This window comes from Muscardinus avellanarius (assembly GCF_963383645.1).
Source record: "Muscardinus avellanarius genome assembly, chromosome: 12".
NCBI classification, from domain to species: Eukaryota; Metazoa; Chordata; class Mammalia; order Rodentia; family Gliridae; genus Muscardinus; species Muscardinus avellanarius.
Genome location: NC_137798.1, coordinates 29,158,842 through 29,181,255, shown reverse-complemented (window position 1 = coordinate 29,181,255; position 22,414 = coordinate 29,158,842). Strand labels below are relative to the sequence as shown.

The following is a 22,414-nucleotide window of genomic DNA, read 5'->3' as shown; positions in this document are numbered from 1 at the left end:
AGATAGAATGTCCCTGGGTTCAGTACCACATGAAAGGAAGGAAGGAAGGAGGAAAGAAAAAGAAGGAAAAGAAAAGAAAAGAAAAGAAAGAAAGAAAGAAAGAAAGAAAGAAAGAAAGAAAGGAGGAAGGAAGGAGGCAAGCAGGCAAGTAAGCAAGCAGGCTGGAGGTGTTGCTCAGAGATAAATCCCCTAACCCCTGGATTCAATCACCAGTGCCTCTAAGAAAGGAGTGGGGGGGGGTAAGAATATAGCTCAGTGCTGGAGCACTTGCCTAGTATGTGTGAGGACTCTCTGGGTTTAATCTCCAGTACTATGAGCAAGGGAGAAAGAGATGAAGAAAGAAAAGGAAGGAAAGAAAACAAGAACCATTCAGGAGCAAACAGCTCTCTCTTTTTTTTTTTTTTTTTCAGAACTGGGATTGACCCCAGGGACATTCTACCTCCAAGCTATACCCCAGCCCTATTTTTATTCTTTATTTTGACACAGAGTCTCACTAAGTAGCTGAGGCTGGCAGTGAACCTGTGATCCTCCTATCTTAGCTTCCTGAGTACTAGGATTACAAGCGTGCCCAGCACGCCCGGCTGTGTGTGTGTGTGTGTGTGTGTGTGTGTGTGTGTGTGATGTGGGGGATCAAACCTAGGGCCTGGCTCATGCTGGACAGGCATGTCTCTATCACTAAGCTACACCCCAACCCCCACTCTCGATTTTTAACTCAGTGTTGACTGTACAGAGCAAGGACCAGCCCTTATCCCTCTCCTAGAACATGTCCACAGAGAATCACTCCCACCTTGGTCTCTTCTCCCTGGAGATCTGGAAACAGCAAACTGCAGGCTGCAACTTGGAACAAAGGTGGAGGATGTTGCTCCTAAGATTGGGGATTGTTCCATAGTCTAATAAACACATATTGAACACATTACATGCTAGGCCTTGTGCTGAGCGGTGATGAGTTTTATTTTTAAGAAGTAAAATAATCCCTCGTCTATTTTAAGCCGTTTTATTTATAGAATGAGTGAAGTTTGAGCTGAACAGCTTTATCGATCGCATCTCATCTCTCATCCTTTGTCACCGTCACAAGTTTTCCCATTGGTTTGTTCCCTGCTTTAAATATCCTGGGCATCAGCAGTGACGTCACCTCTGGGGAGAAGGTTTCACAACATGCCTGAAGATGTACCAGGCAACCTCATACCCAGCTGCACACTGTGAAAGCAGACTGCTCAGAGTTCAGCTGCTGCAGAATTATCAGCATCCTTTTCTCATCTATGTCCTGCTTGTACAACTATGGAATGAATAATTTTTTTTCTTGGTCCTGGGAGCTGAACCCAGGGGTATTCTACCTCTGAGCTCTACCCCCAGCCTATTTTATTTTTTATTTTGAAACGGGGTATTGCTGAGTTGTTGAGGGTCTTGCTTAGTTGCTGAGACTGAACTCAAACCTATGGTCCTTCTGTCTCAGTCTCCCAAGTTCTAGGATTATAGGCATGTACCACCATGCCTGGCTCATAAATTCTTTAGTTGCTTCTTATAGAGTATAATTTTGTGCAGGTGGTTGGTAAGCAGCTAATGTAGGCTGGTTAGGCTGCCTTAAGGAGGTGTTTGGGACCTGGTGACAGAAAAAAAAAAAGCTTAAGATTAACTTTTCCATGATTCACACCCATGTATTATAAAGGAGGGAGACCCATCAGTGATATGTCAGAGGAGGGTAATCTTTGGAGATAGTCTTCAGTTTGCAAACTTGTCTTTGTATCCTTGTACAAGTTAATTCTCATCTGTAAAATGGGAGTTTCTTGTGGAGTATTAAAAGAAAGCCCTTAGCCGGGTGTGGCAGTGCACGTTTGTAATCCCAGCATTTGGGAGTCTGAGACAGGAGGGAGGCTGAGACCGGAGTATCTGTGGTTCAATGACAGCCTCAACTACTTAGTGAGGCCCTTTGCAACTCAGTGAGACCCTGTTTCAAAATAAGGAATAAAAAATAGGGCTGGGGGTGTAGCTTGGAGGTAGAATGCCCCTGGGTTCCATCCCTATTATTGAAAAGAAAAGAAAAAAAAAAAGCCTTTACTTTGTGATGGCTGTTCAGTAAGTATTAGTTTCTTTCTCTCCCTGAGCTCATCCTCCAACATCCCCAACTCACACCTGACCAGTTCTGGCTCTGACATTTAGGCTGCTCTGATTGCATTGACCAGTGCAGCCCGAGTCTGATCTGATTAGTAACCAACTGTCCATTTTTCTGTTGATTGGAGACTCAAATCAGCCAGTCAGTCAGCAGCAGCGGTCTCCCGTGTCCTCTCTTCCAGGAAGCTTTTTCTGAGCTCCTGCCGTGGCCTTTTGAGCCCTGATATCTTGTCATACGCCGCAGTCGCACTTGCACAGCTTCCAGTCTTCCTGGCGTTGACAGTGCTGTGTGTGCGTACATGTGTCTTCACACAATTCCTTGAGAGCAGGCACTGAGTCCTACCTCATTCCACAGGCCTACATATTCAGCCTAGCCCAGGGTAAGTGCTTAGTGCTGGCAAAGTATTTACTGAATAACAGCAGCCGGTCAAAATCAAATCAACTGTTGGAGGTTGTTTCACAACAATGTGCATATACTTGATACTATTGAACGGTAGACTTAAAAAATGGCTAAGATAAGTTTTATTACGTGTTTTTACCACAATAACTTTTGTTTTAGTTTAAAAATAGGTTATTCCCAGCCAGGTGCAATGATACATACCTGTAATCCCAGTACTTGAAAGGCTAAGACACAGGTCCGAGGCTAGCCTCAGTATTTAGCAAGGCCCTCAGCAACTTAGTGAAATGCTGTTTCAAAATTTTAAAAAGTATTTTCACAAGTAATACATTTTATGTGAAGCTTTATTTTTATTTATTTATTTATTTATTTGGTATTTTGGATCGAAACCAGGGGAATTCTACCTTCCAGCTACACCCCCAGCCCAATTTTATTTTATTTAATATTTATTTATTTATTTATTTATTTTTGTGGCATTGGGGATTGAAGCTGGGGGGCATTTTACTTCTGAGCTATACCTTCAGCCCTTTTTTTTTTTTTTTTTTTTTTTTTTTGGTGGTACTGGGTTCCTGGAAACCCTTCTACCTCCGGGCTACACTCCCAGCACCTATTTCTATACTTTTTTTTTTTTTTTTTTAATTTGGAAACAGGGCCTCTTAAGACAGTTGGAAGTGGCTGGCTTCGCACCCTGCGAACCTCCTGCCTCCGCCTCCCAAGCGCGGGGATTACAAGCGTGCACCACCACGCCCAGCCCTTCAGCCCTATTTTATCTTTCTTTGGAAACAGGATCTTGCTAGGTTAATGAAAGTCTTACTAAGTTGCTGAGGCTGTCCTCAAACGTACACTCCTCCTATCTCAGCTTCCCAAGTACTGGGATTAAAGACATGTGCCACCATACCCAGCCAAAATTTTATTTTTATTTTGAAACAAGGTCTCTAGGTCAATGAGAGTCTCATTATTTGCTGAGGCTGTCCTCGAACCTGCAATCTTCCTGTCTCAGCCTCCCAAGTACTGGGATTATAGGCATGTGCTACCACGCCTGGCTTTGTGCACAGCTTTAAATTTTTTTTCCCTCTGGGTTTGTAATCCCAAAACAAATTGGGAGGCTAAGAGAGGAGGATCGCGGGTTCACGGACAGCCCCATCTACTTAGTGAGACTCTTTGCAACTCAGTGAGACCCTGTTTCAAAATAAAGAATAAAAAATCGGGCAAGGGGTGTAGCTCCAAAGTAGAATGCCCCTGGGTTCCATCCCCAGTACTGCAAATAAATAAATAAGTAAATAAAAATAAATTTTAAAAAATTCATAGGCCAGGCTTCTAAGCACTAGGTGCTAGTAGCATCCCCACTCCACTGTGAAAACCAAGAGTGTCTCTGAACATTGCCAGCTGTCTCTAGAGATGGGGAACAAAACTGTCCCTGACTGGAAGCCAGTTAAGGAGGCAGAGTCTCTCACCGCCTGGTTCTTCAGACGGGCAGGGGAACATTGGAGGCAAAAAGTGAGTTCTTAATGGGCGGATTTGAAGCCTCTGAGTGCTCTGAGCCCCTCAGGCTACAATACCTGCCTTTCAGTGGCTGGTGAGTGGGGCTTCACTCCCTCTATTTCATTAAAAGACCATGTGTGAACAAGTGCTTCCCAATTACTTTCCAAAGCAAGCATGCACAGAGTGGGCACTCAATAAATACTTCCTGAGATGCAATTACCTGCTGCCCGCCCACCTGTGGCATCTAAAAATTATACCTAGACAAGCAGACAAACGACTCAGAACGCTTTATGGTTCTGGCTGCAGAGTGCTATTTAGGAGCCAAACCTCCAAAGCAAGCCTGTTAGATTCTCCTAGGGCTGGTGTCTGTCCCTACTGCTTCAAATACTGGTGTTTCCTTATCTTTGTTAGCAGTGTATACATTCTGAAGAGCCTCACATGGCTGTGATCTCCTTGGTCCCCACAACAATCCTGTGAGTTAGGCCAAGCCAAGAGCGGTTATTCCCATTCTGTACATGAAGGAAGGAAGTCTCTGAAAAATTCAGGTCACATGGCTCGTGAGTGGCAAAGCAAGGTTTCCTCCAGCTCTGAGTCTAATGCCCTTTTCAGGAAGGAATCCAGAACAGTAGCGTTCTGTAGTGCTTTCCAAGTCTCTAATCTGCAGGATATGCAACCCTGCAGGGCATGCGTCGGAGTCTTGACCTGCCCCGCCCCTGAGGTAGCTGGACAGTCCTGATGGGAAAGTGTACGCAGGGTGAGAGGCATGCTGAGCTCGCAGGCCTGAAATGAGGGTCAAAGCCTCTCCCGTATGCCAGGCCCTGCTGCCACGCTGTTCCCGCCGGCCTGAAAGGCTCTGAGATTCTCCCAGCCTCTCTATGAAAGCAGCACAAAGCAGACCCACTTCAGCTTTCTCTGCACTGGGGCTGGGGATGCAGCTCATTGAAATGGCCAGAACCTCCAAGCCCCAGCAGGAAACTGTGGCTAGACTTCAAGACTAGCATGAATAAGTAAGGGAAGCCAAAGCCTTTTGGATCTGAGGGTCTGTTGGGCATTAGAAGTCTGTAATTCCAGGCCCTAGGACGTACTTTGATGGCCACAGCATTCTAGTGTGGACAGGCCTGGATGTGAGTAATGCTTTAATGGGAGTCACATGGGGATTGGCATGCAGGTGGGGAGTTGCACATGCACATGGCAAATGCGGATTTTTTCAATTCCAGCACTTTTTCTAGTGAAGACTTGCCCACTGATATATGATTTGGCCCCTTTCAAATGGAATGGTTTGCTTGGCTTTCCTTTGACAGAACAGGCCAAGCTGGGTCTCATTGTCCAGGCATCCCAGAATCTGTTTTTCTCTAAAGAAGATCTGAGTGATAAGATGATTGCTTTGTTAATTGGGATGTATGGAAGCAGGACTAAAACCCTGACCTTGAGTACCTAGGAAGTAGGACTAAAACCCTGACCTCGAGTACCTAGGAAGCAGGACTAAAACCCTGACCTCGAGTACCTAGGAAGTAGGACTAAAACCCTGACCTCAAGTACCTAGGAAGTAGGACTAAAACCCTGACCTCGAGTACCTGGGCATTCCGGGACAGGCGTGCATCGCGTGTATAACTACCCGCGTAGACAATGAGTCTAAAGGGAAAACAATGGAGGAAAAAACTCTCCACAGTCAGTTTTCTTCCTATATCTCATCAAAAGGGTCCCCAGTTCTCCTTTTTCAAAGCCATTCCAAGAAAGTCCCATTTGAACAGCGTCCAGGTTTAGAAGCCCTCCAGTTAAAGTGCCTGTCGTGCAGTTTCTGGACCAGAGGCTGCCTGGAATCTGGAGGAAACCCTGGGCAGGAGGCCAAGTCCTTGGCCTCTCATCCAGGCCTTGCACGTGTGCAGTGTGTGACTTTGATCAAGTCTCTTCCCCTCTCTGAGCCTCTTGTCACAAGTGTAAATAGGAATGATGGTACCTGCCCCATATACCTAAGAAAGCAGTTATAGGAACCAAGCAGAGTAACGGACATGAATGTTTTGCAAATCACATTGAACATGCACTGCTATAGAAGGAAGGAGTCAGATCTATGTCCCAGTGTGTGTGTGTGTGTGTGTGTGTGTGTGTGTGTGTGTGTGTGTGTGAGTATGTATGTATGTGCTCCTGGGGAATTGAACCCAGGAGCATTCTATCTCTGATCTATACCCCCAGCCCTTTCTTCTTCCTTCCTTCCTTCCTTCCTTCCTTCCTTCCTTCCTTCCTTCCTCTTGCTCTCGCTCTCTCTCTCTCTTCTTTTTACCGTGATGGCCTCGAACCTGTGAACCTCCTATCTCAGCCTCTCAAGTACTAGGATTACAGGTGTGTGCTACCATACCCAGCTTATGTTTAAATTCTTTAAGAAGTGCCTTCTGTGAACCATTCCCATTGCCAATAGAGTGGAGCATGTAATGCTACTCCAGGGCTATTGGGAAGATCCTTTATTTTGAGCAATAAGATCAAGTCAGTGGCAGAGAACTTAAGTCCCAATCCTAGGACTACTGACTCAGCCTGGGACTTAGACAAGTAGCTACCATTCTGAGTCTTTCTTCATCCATAAAATAAGGATAATAATACCTCCCTCTCCATTTGGAAAATGGGGATATAGTAGTTGACCTGCTTTTTTCTCCTGCAAATTGGAGGTGATAATAATGGCCAGTCTATTTCCCTGGGCAGTGAAATAAGGGGGTAGCTTTACTTGTTTGCCTGTGATACACACTCAACTTTCCTACAGCATTTAAAAGTTCCAAAGGGAAATGCAATAAATTATGTCAGATATCACTTATTTAGTAAACATTCATGAACTGTCTGTCTACTAAGGGATACTTCATAGATGAGAGAAAGCAACACAGTTCCTACTGTTGGAACTTATGGGGCAGGGAGAGAGAGAGAGAGAAATACTAATCAAATAATCACACTAAAGATGGTATCTAGTAGATATTACTTTTGAGTAAATGTAATGTAAATTTTCTGCCAGCTCCAGAACATACCTGTACTGTGAGTAATAATCTCCTCCCTGCATAAGTTCCAGAGGTGACTAAGGTGGAGGAAGTGTTCTCATGTTCTGGTTTTCTAGATAGTGGCTTTCTAGAATAAAAAAAAATTTCTAGATAGTGGATATCCTGGCATTCTAGAATGCCAGGATAGTGGCATTCTAGAATCAACTACCACCTTCCTATTCCTGAGACTCATTTTAGTCTATAGTAGCACTTAATTAAATTTATTTTTGTCATTTTATTTTGCCAAAATTAAGAATATTTTTGAGGGGGAGCAACTTTTATAAAGCAAAATTTTTTTTTATCTCAATGCCAATCGACCAGGATCCACCCAATCACTCAGGTGAAAAGTTCCTTGGGAAGTCATGGAATCTCCAAGAATAAGTGGAGGCAGGAAGTGGGCCAGATCCCTCAGAGGGCGGCTAGCCTTGCACATCCCATCTTCCAGAAACTCCTGTGACCTAGAACAAGGGAGAGCACACAGATGCTCTGGAAATGTTACAGAGAAGAGAAGTGCTCACTGAATCTAACTTTTTGACCCTTACTGCTGTTTGTTTCTCAAGAGCCCTTAGTGGAACACTGACTCTTCATTCCTGTAAAGGTCAGATCTTTTAACATCTCCCCACCCCCTCATCCCCCTGTGACAGCCATTCCAGCCACCCCCAGCTCTAAGAAACACCTAGCTAGTCCCCCTCCTTTTTCAGTACCATAAAGACCAAAGTCAAAACCTGGTTTTCTTCTGGTATTTACTATTTTTCTAACCCCTTGAACTAGTTTTTATAACCCTAGTTCTATTGCTTTCTTCCTGGCTGGCTTTGAAATGCTCTCTACAGATCACTCTTTTGATAACGTCCTGGTAGGCAAGGAATTTACTCTCCTCTTTAGGCAATATTAGCAATATCTGATGCTAGCTCCCTCATTTCCCAGCACTTGGTGTCTTCCAGAAAACAGCTGCACATTTAGTTTTGGCAGGAAAGAATCATTGGACAGGGTGAATGGGTCCTGAGTCCTGAGATACCAGAAGCAGGCGTGTGTGTGTGTGTGTGTGTGTGTGTGTGTGTGTGTGTGTGTGTGTACTAAAGTTTAAACTTTTTTTCTGTGATACTGAGGATACAACCCAGGGGTATTCTGCCTTCAAGCTGCACCTCCCAGCCCTATTTTTTTTATTCTTTATTTTGAAACAGGGTCTCATTGAGTTGCCAAGGACCTCACTAAGTAGCTGAGGCTGTCCTTGAACCACAATCCTCCTGTCTCCACCTCCGAATGCTGAGATTATTAGCATGCATAACCAGCTTTTAGTTTGCTGTTTTTTTTGTTTTTTTTTTTTTTATGGTACTGGGGTTCCTGGAAACCCTTCTACCTCAGGGCTATACTCCCAGACCTATTTTATACTTTTTAAGATTTGGAAACAGGGTCTCTTAAGCCAGCGTGGCTGGCTTCGAACCTGTGCGATCCTCCTGTCTCCACCTCCCAAGCGCAGCAACTACAAGCCTGTGCATTTGAGAGAGGGTCTCCCTAAATTGCTGAGGCTGGCCTTGAACCTGTGATCCTCCTGTCTCAGACTCCCAAGTCCTGGAATTACAGGCGTGTGCCACCACCCAGCTAGAAGCAGGCCTTCTGGTCTCCACTAAGCCAACACATGCAGAGCACAAATGGGGGCTGGGTGAGGAGCAAGGAAGGCTGAAAGACGTCCTTTCATTTCTACCACAGGACTTTACTGCCAACACTGACTTTCAGATCTCAAACATAACCTCAATTAAGTCCCCGAACTTACACTTCTAAACCTAATTAATTAATTAATTAATTTATTTCATGGTGCTGGTGATTGAACCCAGGGCCTTGTGCATGCTAGGCAAGGGCTCCACAACTGAGCTACATCCCCAGCTCCAAAAAGCCATCCAGCTCTTGCAGTTAAAGGGGAAGAGAAGAGGTTATTTGCTTATAATGTTTTATTCCTCCAGGATGCAGAATATTCTGTCCACTTCGTGAGATGCGTAGTGAGGACAGGGAATAGGTCCAGAGGGCTAAAAAGCAGTGACAACCAGTAAGACTGAGATAAAGAATCAGAGATCTGAAAGCCAGTGTTTGGAGACTGGGCATAGAGTTAGGCACTCTCCACCTTACTGGTTCCAAATCACTAAAGAGAGATGGTAATGTGTCTCCAGAACACTGTCAAACCCCACTAGCCTCGTAAGACTTCAGCTTGTATTTCCACCTGGATCCATTTAGCCTCTGTTTCTCCCCTCAGGCACTGAACGGTGCAGCTGGACAGGACATGCAGAGAAAGTTTGTAAAGCACACATCCAATGGACCTTGATTATCACCTTTAATCATAAAAAGTAGACAAGGGAGCCAGGCATGGTGGCACATACTTGTAATCCCAGTACTTAGGAGATGGAGACAGAAGGATCATAGGTTTGAGGCCAGCTTGAGCAACGTAGTGAGATCCTATTTCAAAATAAAAAATAAAATAGGCCTGTGGGTATAGCTCAGAGGTAGGACACCCTCAGGTTCAGTCACTAGTACCACAAAAAAAGTAGACAAAGGAAAACTTGGGAAGAATATGTTAGGAGCTGCCCCCACTCCTCCCCTGCTCAACACATGGGGCCCAGGAGTCCCCTCTTTCCTACGGACGCTGCCCTCACCTCAGAAAACCAGCTCTGTGCAGATGGGAATAGAAGTGGGTTAGTGGAAAGAGCACTGGATTAAGCATCAGGAGACTGACTTCAAGATCCAATTTTACCCGTCAGTAGCTGTGGAATTTTTTTGTTTGTGTTTTTTGGCGGTCCTGGGGGTGGAACCCAGGGGGCTTTCTACCTCCAGGCTATACTCCCAAAGCTATTTTTAGACTTTATTTGGAAACAGGGTCTCACTAGGTTCGGAGAACCTCACTAAGTAGCTGAGGCTGGCTTCGAACCTGCGCGCGATCCTCCTGTCTTAGCCTCCCAAGCGTGGGGACTACAAGCGTGCACCACCACGCCCAGCTAGTAGCTGTGAAATTTGGAGGAAGCCACTTAACCTCACTGTGTCTTGGTCTCTTGGTTTGTAAGACAAAGAAAAATATCTGCCCTTCCTCCTCTTCCTGAATTCTGAAGGCTGTGGAGAGGGTCACAGTGGGGGGCAATGAGCTTTGGAAGGATACGTGCTGAGGCTTTGCGCGCATCGTATTCCTACAGACCACTCTCAGACTACTGGGACTGTGTTTCTAGGATTATTTCATGTTCTTCACCAATGGTGTGGTGGTTGTGTCTGGGGTAGAAGCCAGCCTCCAGGGGTGCTATTCACACTCACAGGTTTTGAAAACCTCCAGTCATGGGGTATGACCACTCCAAATGATTTTGCCCTTTGGCTCAGATCTTAATCTTTCTAGCTGACACAGCGTCTCTGAGAGCAGCCCACTTCCCAGGGCCGCCATTTTCAGCCGGTCTTGAGAGCCTTGTCACCTTGGATGGACCATGTGTAGCCCAGCTACAGAGTCCCGAGATTCATTATTTTTTCTTTCATTTACTACTATGTGGACTTAGACAACTCATTTGATAGCTCTAAGACTCAGTTTCCTCCTCTATAATATGTGAAAATTATATTTTTTTTTCGTTTTTTTTTTTTCGTTTTTTTTTTTTTTTTTTTTTTTTTTTTTTAGGTGGTACTAGGGGTAGAACCCAGAGGCTTTCTAACTCCAGGCTATACTCCCAGACCTATTTTATATTTTCTTTGGAAACATGGTCTTACTACATTGCTGAGAGCCTCACTTAGTAGCTGAGGCTGGCTTCAAACCTGCGCGATCCTCCTGTTTCTGCCTCCCAAGCGCGGGGATTACAAGCGTGTGCCACCACGCCCGGCTAAATTTTTTGTTTTTTTGAAACAGCGTCTGACTAGGTTCCTAAGAGTCTCGATAAGTTGCTGAGGCTGGCCTTGAACCTGCAATCCTCCTGTCTCGGCCTCCCAAGTACTGGGATTATTACAGGCGTGCACCGCCATGTCCTGTTTTTATGTTTGTTTATTTATTTATTTATTTATTTATTTATTTATTTATTTATTTTTGGTGGTACTGGGGGTGGAACCCAGAGGCATTCCACCTCTGGGCTATACTCCCAGACCTTTTTTTAAAAATATATATATTATTTGGAAACAGGGTCTCACTAAGTTGCTGAGAGCCTCACTAAGTAGCTGAGGCTGGCTTCGAACCTGTGGGATCCTCCTGTCTCAGCCTCCCAAGCGCGGGGATTACAACCGTGTGCCACCACGCCCGGCTTTTATGTTATTTTTGAAGCAGGGTCTCACTAGATTGAGGAGACTCTCACTACTTGCTGAGTCTGTCTTTGAACCGGCAATCCTTCTGTCTCAGCCTCCCAAGTACTGGGATGACGGATGTGTACCACCATATCCAGCTTCTGAAAATCACTTGTGCATCCTGGAGGCATTTTAGAATCAGGTCAAGCCGGGCGTGGTGGCGCACGCTTGTCATCCCAGCATTCGGGAGGCTGAGACCTGAGGATCGTGGTTCGCGGACAGCCTCAGCTACTTAGTGAGGCCCTCTGCAACTCAGTGAGACCCGGTTTCAAAATAAAGAATAAAAAAATAGGGCAGGGGGTGTAGCTCGGAGGTCAAATGCCCCTGGGTTCCATCCCCAGACCCGCAAGAAAAAAAAAAAGAATCAGGTCAGAGATGTGGCCACCCTGCAAATGTGTCTTGCCCGCTGTCCAGACCTCACTGTCTCTCTTGGCGCCTTGTACAGGGAACATCATCGGCTCCGGAATCTTTGTCTCACCAAAGGGTGTGCTGGAGAATGCTGGCTCTGTGGGCCTTGCTCTCATCGTTTGGATAGTGACAGGAATCATCACGGCGGTGGGAGCCCTCTGCTATGCTGAGCTGGGTGTCACCATCCCCAAATCTGGAGGTGACTACTCTTATGTCAAGGACATCTTCGGAGGACTGGCTGGGTAAGCTGATGTTTGGAAGCCACAGTGGTCTAGAGGAAAAGGAGAAAAACGGGACAGAAAGAAGCCAGATGGGAGGGAGGCCGGGCTGGAGGTTCCAGTCTCCAGTGAGCCAAAAAGAGCTAGAAAAGGGGCTTGATAGCGGGGCGTGGTGGCGCACACTTGTAATCCCAGCGTTTAGGAGGCTGAGACAGGAGGATTGTGCAGGTTTGAAGCCAGCCTCAGCTACTTAGTGAGGCTCTCAGCAACTAATTGAGACCCTGTTTCCAAATAAAGTATAAAATAGGTCTGGGAGTATGGCCTGGAGGTAGAAAAGCCTCTGGGTTCCATCCCCAGTACCATGAAAGAAGAAAGAAAGAAAGAGCCGGGCGTGGTGGCGCACGCTTGTAATCCCCGCGCTTGGGAGGCGGAGACAGGAGGATCGCGCAGGTTCGAAGCCAGCCACGCTGGCGTAAGAGACCCTGTTTCAAAAATATAAAATAGGTCTGGGAGTGTAGCCCGGAGGAAGAAGGGCTTCCAGGAACCCCAGTACCACCAAAAAAAGAAAAAAAAAAAGAAAGAAAGAAAGGAAGGAAGGAAAGAAAACGGGGGCTGCTTTTTTGCTTCTGTGTCGTGTTACTAGTGTTCTTGTGTCCCATTAAAGCTCCTGAGAAGCCGGGCATGGTGGCACACGCTTGTAATCCCAGCATTCGGGAGGTTGAGACCGGAGGATCGCGGTTCACAGCCAGCCTCAGATACTTAGTGAGGCCCTCTGCAACTTAATGAGACCCTGTTTCGAAATAAAGAATAAAAAATAGGGCAGGGAGTGTAGCTTGGAGGTCAAATGCCCCTGGGTTCCATCCCCAGACTCACAAAGAAAAGAAAAAAAAGCTCCTGAGAGTGACAAAGGAACCAGGTTATAATTTTAATCTCTATGTTGATCTCCATGGATTCTATGAGTGAGAAGAAATAATATGAGATCACTGACCACAGGCTGCCGGGGAAAGCAAACACAAGAACAAAGCCCTTTACTTTTGACCAATGAGAGTGACCACCCAAGATCCACTGAACCACTGGGTGCGGGGGGGGGGGGGGGGGCAGGGGCAGAAGAGAGATGGTGCAAAGAGAAGAGAGAGACATCACGACTGGTGCTGATGCCAGTTAGAACTTACCTCTTCTTCCTTGTTAAACCATTGTATTGCCATTGCAGAGGGCCGGGTGTCTCATTTGGGGTGGGGGTGGAATCTGGGCTCTTCAGCCTCCTTGAAAATAAAAAGGGAAACACGCGCCTTTAACTTTGCTCGCTTTCGCCCGCGGACTTGCCCGGGTTCTCCTTTGATGGCTCAGGATCCCTGCCACGCCCTCCTCTAACTCCTTCAGGTTCCTGAGGCTGTGGATCGCCGTGCTGGTCATCTACCCCACCAACCAAGCTGTCATCGCCCTCACCTTTTCCAACTACGTGTTGCAGCCGCTCTTCCCCACCTGCTTCCCCCCAGAGTCCGGCCTTCGACTCCTGGCCGCCATCTGCTTACGTAAGTGTCGTCTGGACCTTGCCTTCCGGACAGCCTCTTCCAGCCTCCTGAGAGGCTGGCCCACCTCTCTGGCTCTCCTTCCTCTCCTCTCCTCCCGGGACTCCCCCTCCCCCCAGTTATTGGCCTATCCATGTCCTACAAGTGTGTTTTGGATAAGTGGATTTTGTGTACAAATTACCTGGCTCCAGCAGCTCCTCAGACACATGTAATTTTCACTGCCAGGGTTCCTCAAAAAAGCACTTTCACCTGTATTACATTTGAGCCTCATGACAAATCCAGGAGGTAAGTGAGTCAGTATAATCATTTTCCTAGAACAGATAAGGAAACAGAGCCAGGCAAATGGCTTACCCATGGAGGCAGGCCCTGAGTGGAGTCCAGCCTATGCTCCTTTCTTTCCAGTCCCCCTGGCTACTCCCAGCCACTGAGAGCCAACCTGTCTGGCTCATGGCAGTAGGTCCTGACTACGCCCACTTCAGATCGCCAAGTTACTCTTCCTTTCTTTCTTTCTTTCTTTCTTTCTTTCTTTCTTTCTTTCTTTCTTTCTTTCTTTCTCTTTATTTGTGGTATTAAGGAAGCATTCTAACCCTGAGCTACTTCACTCGCTTTTTTTTTTTTTTTTTTTTTTTTTTTGCGGGTCTGGGGATGGAACCCAGGGGCATTCGACCTCCGAGCTACACCCCCTGCCCTATTTTTTATTCTTTATTTTGAAACAGGGTCTCACTAAGTTGTGGAGGGCCTCACTAAGTAGCTGAGGCTGTCCAAAAACTGTGATCCTCTGGCCTCAGCCTCCCGAATGCTGGGATTACAAGCATGTGCCACCACGCCCGACTCATCACTAACATTTTTGTTTGTTTGTTTTGTTTTTGTTTTTGTTTTTATTTGGAAACAGGGACTCTTAAGCCAGCACATCTGGCTTCGAACCTGCGCAATCCTCCTGTCTCTGCCTCCCAAGCTCTGGAATTACAAGCGTGCGCCACCACACTCGGCTGCATTTTTTAATATTGAAATAGGATCTCAGTAACTTACTCGCGATTTCTGTCTCTTCTGTCTCGGCCTCTCAAGTACTGGGATTGTGGGGTGCACTGTCATGCCTGGCTACCAACTTACACTTTCTAACCTCTTGTGGGGGAGAGTTTGTCCCTAGTCCCGGTCCTGGGTGAATTTTTTTTTTTTTTTTTTTGGATAAAGGGAAAGTTAGCAGGGCATAGTGACACACATTTGTAATCCCAGTATTTGAGAGGCTGAGACAGAAGGATCAAGGGTTTGAAGATGGCCTCAGCAAATAGTGAGACTTTCATCAATGTAATGAGACCTTGTTTCAAAATAAAAACAAAAGCCGGGTGGTGGCGCACGCTTGTAATCCCCACGCTTGGGAGGCTGAGACAGGAGGATCACACAGGTTCAAAGCCATCCTCAGCTACTTAGTGAGGCTCTCAGCAACTTAGTGAGACCCTGTTTCCAAATAAAGTATAAAATAAGGTCTGGGAGTATAGCCCGGAGGTAGAAAGCCTCTGGGTTCCACTCCCAGTACCACCAAAAAAATAAAATAAAATAAAAATAAAAACAATAAAATAGGGCTGGGGGTGTAGCTCAGGGGTAGAATGCCCTTGGGTTCTATCCCTAGTACCATAATCAACCAAGGGAAAGCCATATAGACAGATCCTGCGGTTAGGAGTTGATCAGTTGCGGTAGAGGAGAGTGATCCCTGTGAACGGGAACAGGCAAAGAGTCCTGACAGAGTTCTCCACACCATATCTCTAGGAAGTCTGGGTGCTGATCTCTGATGCCACTGGTCTCCATGGATTTGAGTATTCTGAATCTTTAATCAAACACTAACTTCTCAAGCAGCTACTTGGGTGCATCAGAGGCCATGCTTCTATAATTGTCTTTGCGCTCCCCCCTTTTTTTTTGCAGTACTGGGGATAGAACCCAAGAGCACTGTACCTCTGACCTACAGCCCCAGCCCTATTTTTTTAGTCTTTTTAATTTTCGAAACAGAGTCTCACTGAGTTGCGAAGGGCCTCGCTAAGTAGCTGAGGCTGTCCATGAACCACAATCCTCCGGTCTCAGCTTCCTGGATGCTGGGATTACAAACGTGCTCCTCCACGCCCAGTGTCTTTGCCCCTTTCTTCCCAAACCTTCTTCCACACACACATTTAGCTGAGGGTAGGGATGATCTTGTCCATATCTTTCCCAGGGGTGGGGTGCGTGCCCCAGAACCAGCTGCCTGAACCTGCATCCTCAATCCATGCATTCTGATTAAGTGTGATGTTAAACCACGTGGCAGGTACCCATCCCGCTCCACTGTGAGACAGGTTGTAAGTTATAAACCCGTGAAGCCTGGCATGGTGGCGCATGCTTGTAATTCCAGCATTTGGGAGGCTGAGACAGGAGGATCGCAGTTCCCAGACAGCCTCAGCTACTTAGTGAGGCCCTTTGCAACTCAGTGAGACCCTGTTTCAAAAATAAAGAATAAAATATAGGGCTGGGTATGTAGCTCAGAGGTCAAATGCCCCTGGGTTCCATCCTCCATACTGGAAAAAAAAAAAAATCCTGTGCCTCCAAAGGGTGTAGGCTGTGTGAGAGAGAATGGGACGCCCTCACACAGCGCTGGGCATCGAGTCCCACCATGTTGATCACTAACCGTGGGCTGGGTGTCAGGTGTGGGGCCGCTTTGGTTCCTAGCTGGATCCAGGGCTGGGGGGAGGGGAGGAAGGAAGGGGAGGGAATGCAGAAAGAGTTGTTTTGCCATTAGCAGGATGGAGCAGAGACTAGCAGGGAGAAAGGGAAGCACAGGCGTGTGCCGCTGCTGTTTCAGGGTCTTGTGCACACAGAAGGCTTCCTTTTTTCTGCTGATGCTGCTGAAGTGTCCCAGACAAGAGGTCACACTTACCCTCCCACTATAAACCAAGAACGCTTGGGGTCAATGGAGATCAGTGGCAGAGTGCTTACCTAGCATGTACTCAGCTGAAGGTTGAATCCCCAGCACTAAAAGAAAGCCCCTGAGGTTGTTCGGGGCCAGTTCCTCCATATTCTTCAAGCCTGCCAAGCATTTGACCCCTTGCCAACAAACCCTCTGGAGAAGTACAGCCCATGGACTTCTCGGCCATGGTCCCACCCTCCTAGCTGGCTGAAGAAAGAAACACTGCATGCTGGCTGGACACAGACCTGGTGGTGCTTGTCTTTACTATAGCTCACAGGTAGAACGTCCCTGGGTTGAATCCCCAGTAACACACACACACACACACACACACACACACACACACACACACACACAACATTGCACATAGTCCCCTCTGCAGCTTCCCCTTCACCTGAACACTGCCAGCGTCAAGTCAAGAAAGAACTTGGAAACTGGCTGATGGCAAAAATGATGAGATCCTCCCCAATCCCTTTGATAGGAAAAGTCTGTCTTGCCGGGCATGGTGGCGCATGCTTGTCATCCCCGCGCTTGGGAGGCAGAGACAGGAGGATCATGCAGGTTTGAAGCCAGCCACGCACGCTGGCTTAGGAGACCCTGTTTCCAAATAAAAATGTAAAAATAGGTCTGGGAGTGTAGCCCGGAGGTAGAAGGGCTTCCAGGAACCCCAGTACCACCCAAAAAAAAAAAAGAAAAAGAAAAAGAAAAAGTAGTCTGTCTAGCCCATCCTCTGCCTCCTAACTAGAACTGCAAGAAAACTGCCTCCAATTTAACAATCGATCTTGGTCTTCAAACTCGGGAATTTTTCTGTGTCCTTGACATGTGTTCAAGTATTTTTCCACCTTCATAAGCAGATTTTTTTTTTTTTTTTTTTTTTGCTATACTGAGGATTTGAACCCAGGGTCTCCTAGGTATTGGGCAAATGCTCTACATTGAGCTATCTCCAGCTTCAGAAAAACCTCCTTAAACCCGAGCTTGTCCCTATTTCCTTTAGAAGAAATGGAGAACAGCTTCCCACCTCCCGCTTTGCAGTGTGCCTTTCCCCTAACTGTGAAGGCCGCGGGCGCGGGCAGCAGGGTGTTGCTGCGTCCATCTCCGTTGCTCTGTAGACCAGGCATGCCCAGCTATTTAGAATTCACGTAGAGAGGTTCTGTTTGGTGCTTTCTTTTTGCCTCTGTGGCATTAAGAATTGAACCCAGGGGTGCTCTACCACTGAGCTCCATCCCTTTTCTGTGTTTTATTTGGGGTTGAGAGCCCCTTAAGTTGCTGAGGCTGGCCTCCAAGTCTCCCAAGTCACTGGGGTTACAAGCGCTGGCCACCGTGCTCAGTTCACTTTTTTTTTTTTTCTGGGTCTGGGGATGGAACCCAGAGGCATTTGACCTCCGAGCTACACCCCCTGCCCTATTTTTTATTCTTTATTTTGAAACAGGGTCTCACTAAGTAGCTGATCCTCCAGTCTTAGCCTCCCGAATGCTGGAATTACAAGCATGTGCCACCTTGCCCCGCTACTATTTTTTTTTTTTTGAACCCACTTTTAGGCTGGGTGTGGTGGCACATGCTTGTAATCGCAGCATTTGGGAGGCTGAGACCAGAGGATCACAGTTCGCGGCCAGCCTCAGCTACTTAGGCCCCTTGCAACTCAGTGAGACGTGGTTTCAAAATAAAGAATAAGAAATAGGGCTGGGGGTGTAGCTTGGAGGTAGAGTGTCGTTCACTGACACCTTTTATTCCTGTGCCTTCCCGCTCACCCATTCTCACCATCCTCCAGCCCACCCCATCCTCTTAGCAGGTGCCAAGCAAGCCAGTAGCATCTGGTCAATTTCTTTAGGGATCAAGCCTGAAGTGGCTCAGCCTAGCCATACTCTTGGCAGAAGCAGCAGAGCTTGAGTACGGTGTGAATGTATTTACATAGGAAACTCAGCTTTCTGCTGTCTCATTTTGACACGCTGGTAATGGGCTCCATCCACTGAGCAATGAGAGATCTGGGCCACCCTCTGCAGAGAGGTCACTTGTGTATAATGCCGGGCCCTCGAGGACAGGGCGCAGAGCCCAGCGGGGACTGTGGTGTGGCAAAGGCCTGGGCTGGGCTGGGCTGTGCTGTGTTGTGGGAGGCAGGACATGAGGTCAAGTCTGGTTCTTTGGTGGGCTGCTTTGGAAGTGACGGGTGAGGAATGAAGTTGGGATGAGCCAGATGGTGGGGTGGAGAGGCAGACAGAACCTGCTGTAACTGGTTTGCCTGCCTGGAGCCTGGAGGGCGGGGAAGGGAGGGGGAGGAGGAAGGGAGATTTGGATCTTGCTTATGCAACTGCAGCCGCCACTCTGAGTTATTCTATTATTTAGGCCAAAGCTGATTATTCACTGCTGACTCATCAGAATATCCTTGGCCACCGGACAGTAAAAAAAAAGGAAAGTATTTTACATTTTAATTAAATGAAAAGCCTTTCTCCAGTCTCCACAGCAAGCATATTAGCGGAAGGAAGGAGTTAGCAAAGGGCCCTGGGAGGGATTTGCTTAGCATTTCTCTTTTCTTCCCTTTTTATTATCTCATAAGTAAATGACTGTATTTTCCACGTAAAAGATTCAGGATATAAAGAGGTCAATGGTAAAAAAATACCCTCATCTTCTCCCTACCCCTTCCTTGTCTAGTAACCTTGGTGTAATAGTAGATGGTACCCTTAAAATTCTCCTCCTCCTCCTCCTCTTCCTCCTCCTCCTCCTTCTTTTCTGTACTGGGGATGGAACCAAGGTGCATTCTATCTCCAAGCTACACCCCCCAGCCCTATTTTTTATTCTTAATTTTTTTTTTTTTTTTTTTTTTTTTGCAGGTCTGGGGATGGAACCCAGGGGCATTTGACCTCCGAGCTACACCCCCAGCCCTATTTTTTATTCTTTATTTTGAAACCGGGTCTCACTGAGTTGCAGAGGGCCTCACTAAGTAGCTGAGGCTGTCTGCGAACCGCCATCCTCCTGTCTCAGCCTCCCGAATGCTGGGATTACAATCGTGCGCCACCACGCCCGGCTCTTTTATTCTTAATTTTGAAACAGGGTTTCACTGAGTTGCAAAGGACCTCAGTAAGTAGCTGAGGCTGTCCTTGAACTGCAATCCTCTGTTCTCAGCCTCCCGGATGCTGGGATTACAAGTGTGCGCCACCATACATGGCTTTAAATTTTCTCTTTAATTTTATGTATTTACTTATTTTTGGTACTAAGGATTGAAACCAGTTGCATTCTACTTCTGAGCTGTACCCCCAGCCCTATCTTATTTCTTATTTTTGAAACGGTACCACTAAGTTTTGGAGGGCCTCACTAAATTGCTTAAGCTAGCCTCGAACCTGCAATCCTCCTTTCTCAGTCTCCCAAGTACTGGGATTATAGGCGTGCACCGACATACCTGGCTTTTACGGTTATTAAGTAAAATCATCTATTGTTGTACCTGTCTAGGTACATAGCTATGCATACTGACAGGTTATGTCTGCTGCTTGCCCTTTTATCAGGCAACTATATATCTTTTGGCTAGTTTCTAGTGTCAAAGGATAAAATTCTTAATTTTTTTCTCTTTGCTGTGATAGGGATCAAACCATATGGCCCCTAACCAGGTGTGGTGGCACATGAATGTAATCCCAGTGCTCGGGAGGCTGAGATAGGAGGGTCACAGGTTCAAAGACAGTTTAGTGAGACTCAGCAACCTAGTGAGACCCTGTTTCAAACAAACAAACAAATAAACAAAAAAGCAGATTAGATGTAGTTTGAAGGTAGACTGCCTCTGGATTCAATTCCCAGTACCAAAAATAAATAAATAAATAAATAAATAAATAAATAATAAATAAATATGCATGCAGTACTCCGACAATGAATCCCCAACCTGTGGCTTTATTTGTATTTTTTATTTTATTTTATTTTGCGGGTCTGGGGATGGAAGCCAGGGGCATTTGACCTTCGAGCTACACCCCCTGCTCTATTTTTTATTCTTTGAGACAGGGTCTCACTAAGATATGGAGGGCCTCACTAAGTAACTGAGGCTGTCTGCGAACCCCTATCCTCCGGTCTCAGCCTCCCAAATGCTGAGATTACAAGCATGCGCCACCACGCCCGGCTTTTATTTTTAATTATATAATTGGGCAACACTCTTCCATAAAACAGAATAAGCATCCAAATGGTTTGAACAAAGGAGGTTGATTTGGGGTTTTGTTTTGTTTGGTGGTGCTGGGAATTGAACCTAGGATCATTCTACCTCTGAGCTACACTCCCAGTCCTATTTTATTTTTTATTTTCACATGAGATCTTGCTAAATTGCTGAGGCTGACGTGGAACTTGAAGTCCCCCTGTTTTCGCTTCCCAAGTACTGGGATTACAGGCCTGCGTGTGCCACCTTGCTCTGCTAAGGAGATTGGTTTCGATGACAGGGAAATGCAAGAAGAAAGCAAAAATAAAAAGCCAATTAGTCATTTTGAAATTACTTTCCTTGTCAGGTGGGGAGAGAGAGAGACAGACTAACAGGAAGATAACTGATTAGTTAACATCAGGTTATTTCAGGTTACTTGTTTGTGTAAGGATTCATGCAAAGAGAGCTTCATTATCATACGATTGAATCCCCGTTTGTTTGGAAATTTTCGCTGTTGTCTCTCTAATCCTGATTCTCAGAAGGTCAGATAAACAGTGTACCTTCACATCGGTGGCATGGAAGTGTGTGTGTGTGTGTGTGTGTGTGTGTGTGTGTGTGTGTGTGATTGAACCTGGGTGCACTGTTCCTCTAAGCTACACTCCCAGCCCTAATTTTTTTGTTTGTTTGTTTGTTTGTTTGTTACTGGAACCCAGGGGCATTCTACCTCCAAGCTACACTTCCAGCCCTATTTTTTATTCTTTATCTTGAAACAGGGTCTCACTGAGTTGCAGAGGGCCTCACTAAGTAGCTGAGGCTGGCCGCGAACCCTGATCCCCAGGTCTCAGCCTCCCGAATGCTGGGATTACAAGTGTGGGCCACCACGCCCAGCCCTATTTTTGTTTTTTATTCTGAAACAGGGTCTAAGTTGCTGAGGCTGGCCTCAAACCTACCATTCTCCTGTCTCAGCCTCCCGAGTACTGGCAGTACAGTCATGAGCCACCATCAAGGCTGGTGTGGAACTTTAGCATAAGTGACTTCATTTTGGTTTTCAACCTATTCTGTTGGGGCTCAGTGCGGGAGGAGCTTACCCCGAAACAGTGCCCTCTGGTAATCTTTTTCTTCCTTTCTATATTTTTACCCCAACAGTGCTGGGGATTGGACCCAGAACCTTGGACCAGGAAAGTGCTCTACCACTAAACTACACCTCCCTAGCCCTCATCTGTGCATCTGGCTCCCTAACTGCAGGTTTTCCTCTGGGATCGTCTGTCCCCACTTCTCTTTAGGACTGCACCAACTTTCATTCACAGCGCCCGGCCCTCTCCTTGTCTTTGGGGACTGGGCTCAAGTCCAGCATCTGAAGTAGCATCCTTACCCCTCAAGTGCCTGCGGGCCTTGCCCTAAAGCAGTTCTCTCTCATCCTAAGAGAAAGGAGTGCTCTGCACGCATTTCACAAGGAAAAATGCTTCTAATCTTGTTTTCTATCTTTCTTCCAAGATTCTTAAAATACTGCTTTTCCTGGGCTTCAGGTTTCTTCTTCTTCCTTGAGCTATTTGGAAGGAAAAGAACTTCACGTATTTCTCCTAACCCTGAATTGCCCTGCGATTCCGCTACTGAAGGCTGCGGCTGCCGGGAGCAGGGTGTTGTCGGTTGTTTTGCAAGTCTACAAATTAATCCCTTGACAGGAGCGGCTCAGCGGTCTTTCCTAGCGTCTAAATCCCTTGACCGCAGTTCATCATCCCTTGAGCCTTCCATATTCTCGAGCCACAGCCTTCTCCTCCCCAAACACTAAACACTCTGCCTCCGATGCCTGGGCAGCGCTGCTTCTTGTTCCTCTCTTGTCCCCAAAGAGTTCTTTGGGCGTCTGTCTGATCAGCCTTGTTGTGTATAGGAATTCCAACAAATGCAGACCAGTCTAGATTCGGTTGCCATTTAACCAAGGTTCCTT

At 46.6% G+C, this 22,414-nt stretch overlaps 1 protein-coding gene across 1 annotated transcript in view; it reads left to right on the top strand.

Moving 5' to 3' along the window:
- SLC7A8 (solute carrier family 7 member 8) overlaps positions 1-22,414 on the top strand; it is a gene marked incomplete at both ends in the record, with an annotated part of 64,403 nt that overhangs the window by 6,906 nt on the left and 35,083 nt on the right. Inside the window, 2 exons of the mRNA XM_080707491.1 lie at positions 11,735-11,939; positions 13,296-13,447. Of these exons, the coding sequence (XP_080563617.1) occupies positions 11,735-11,939; positions 13,296-13,447 (357 nt within the window). The remainder of the gene's footprint in view (positions 1-11,734; positions 11,940-13,295; positions 13,448-22,414) is intronic.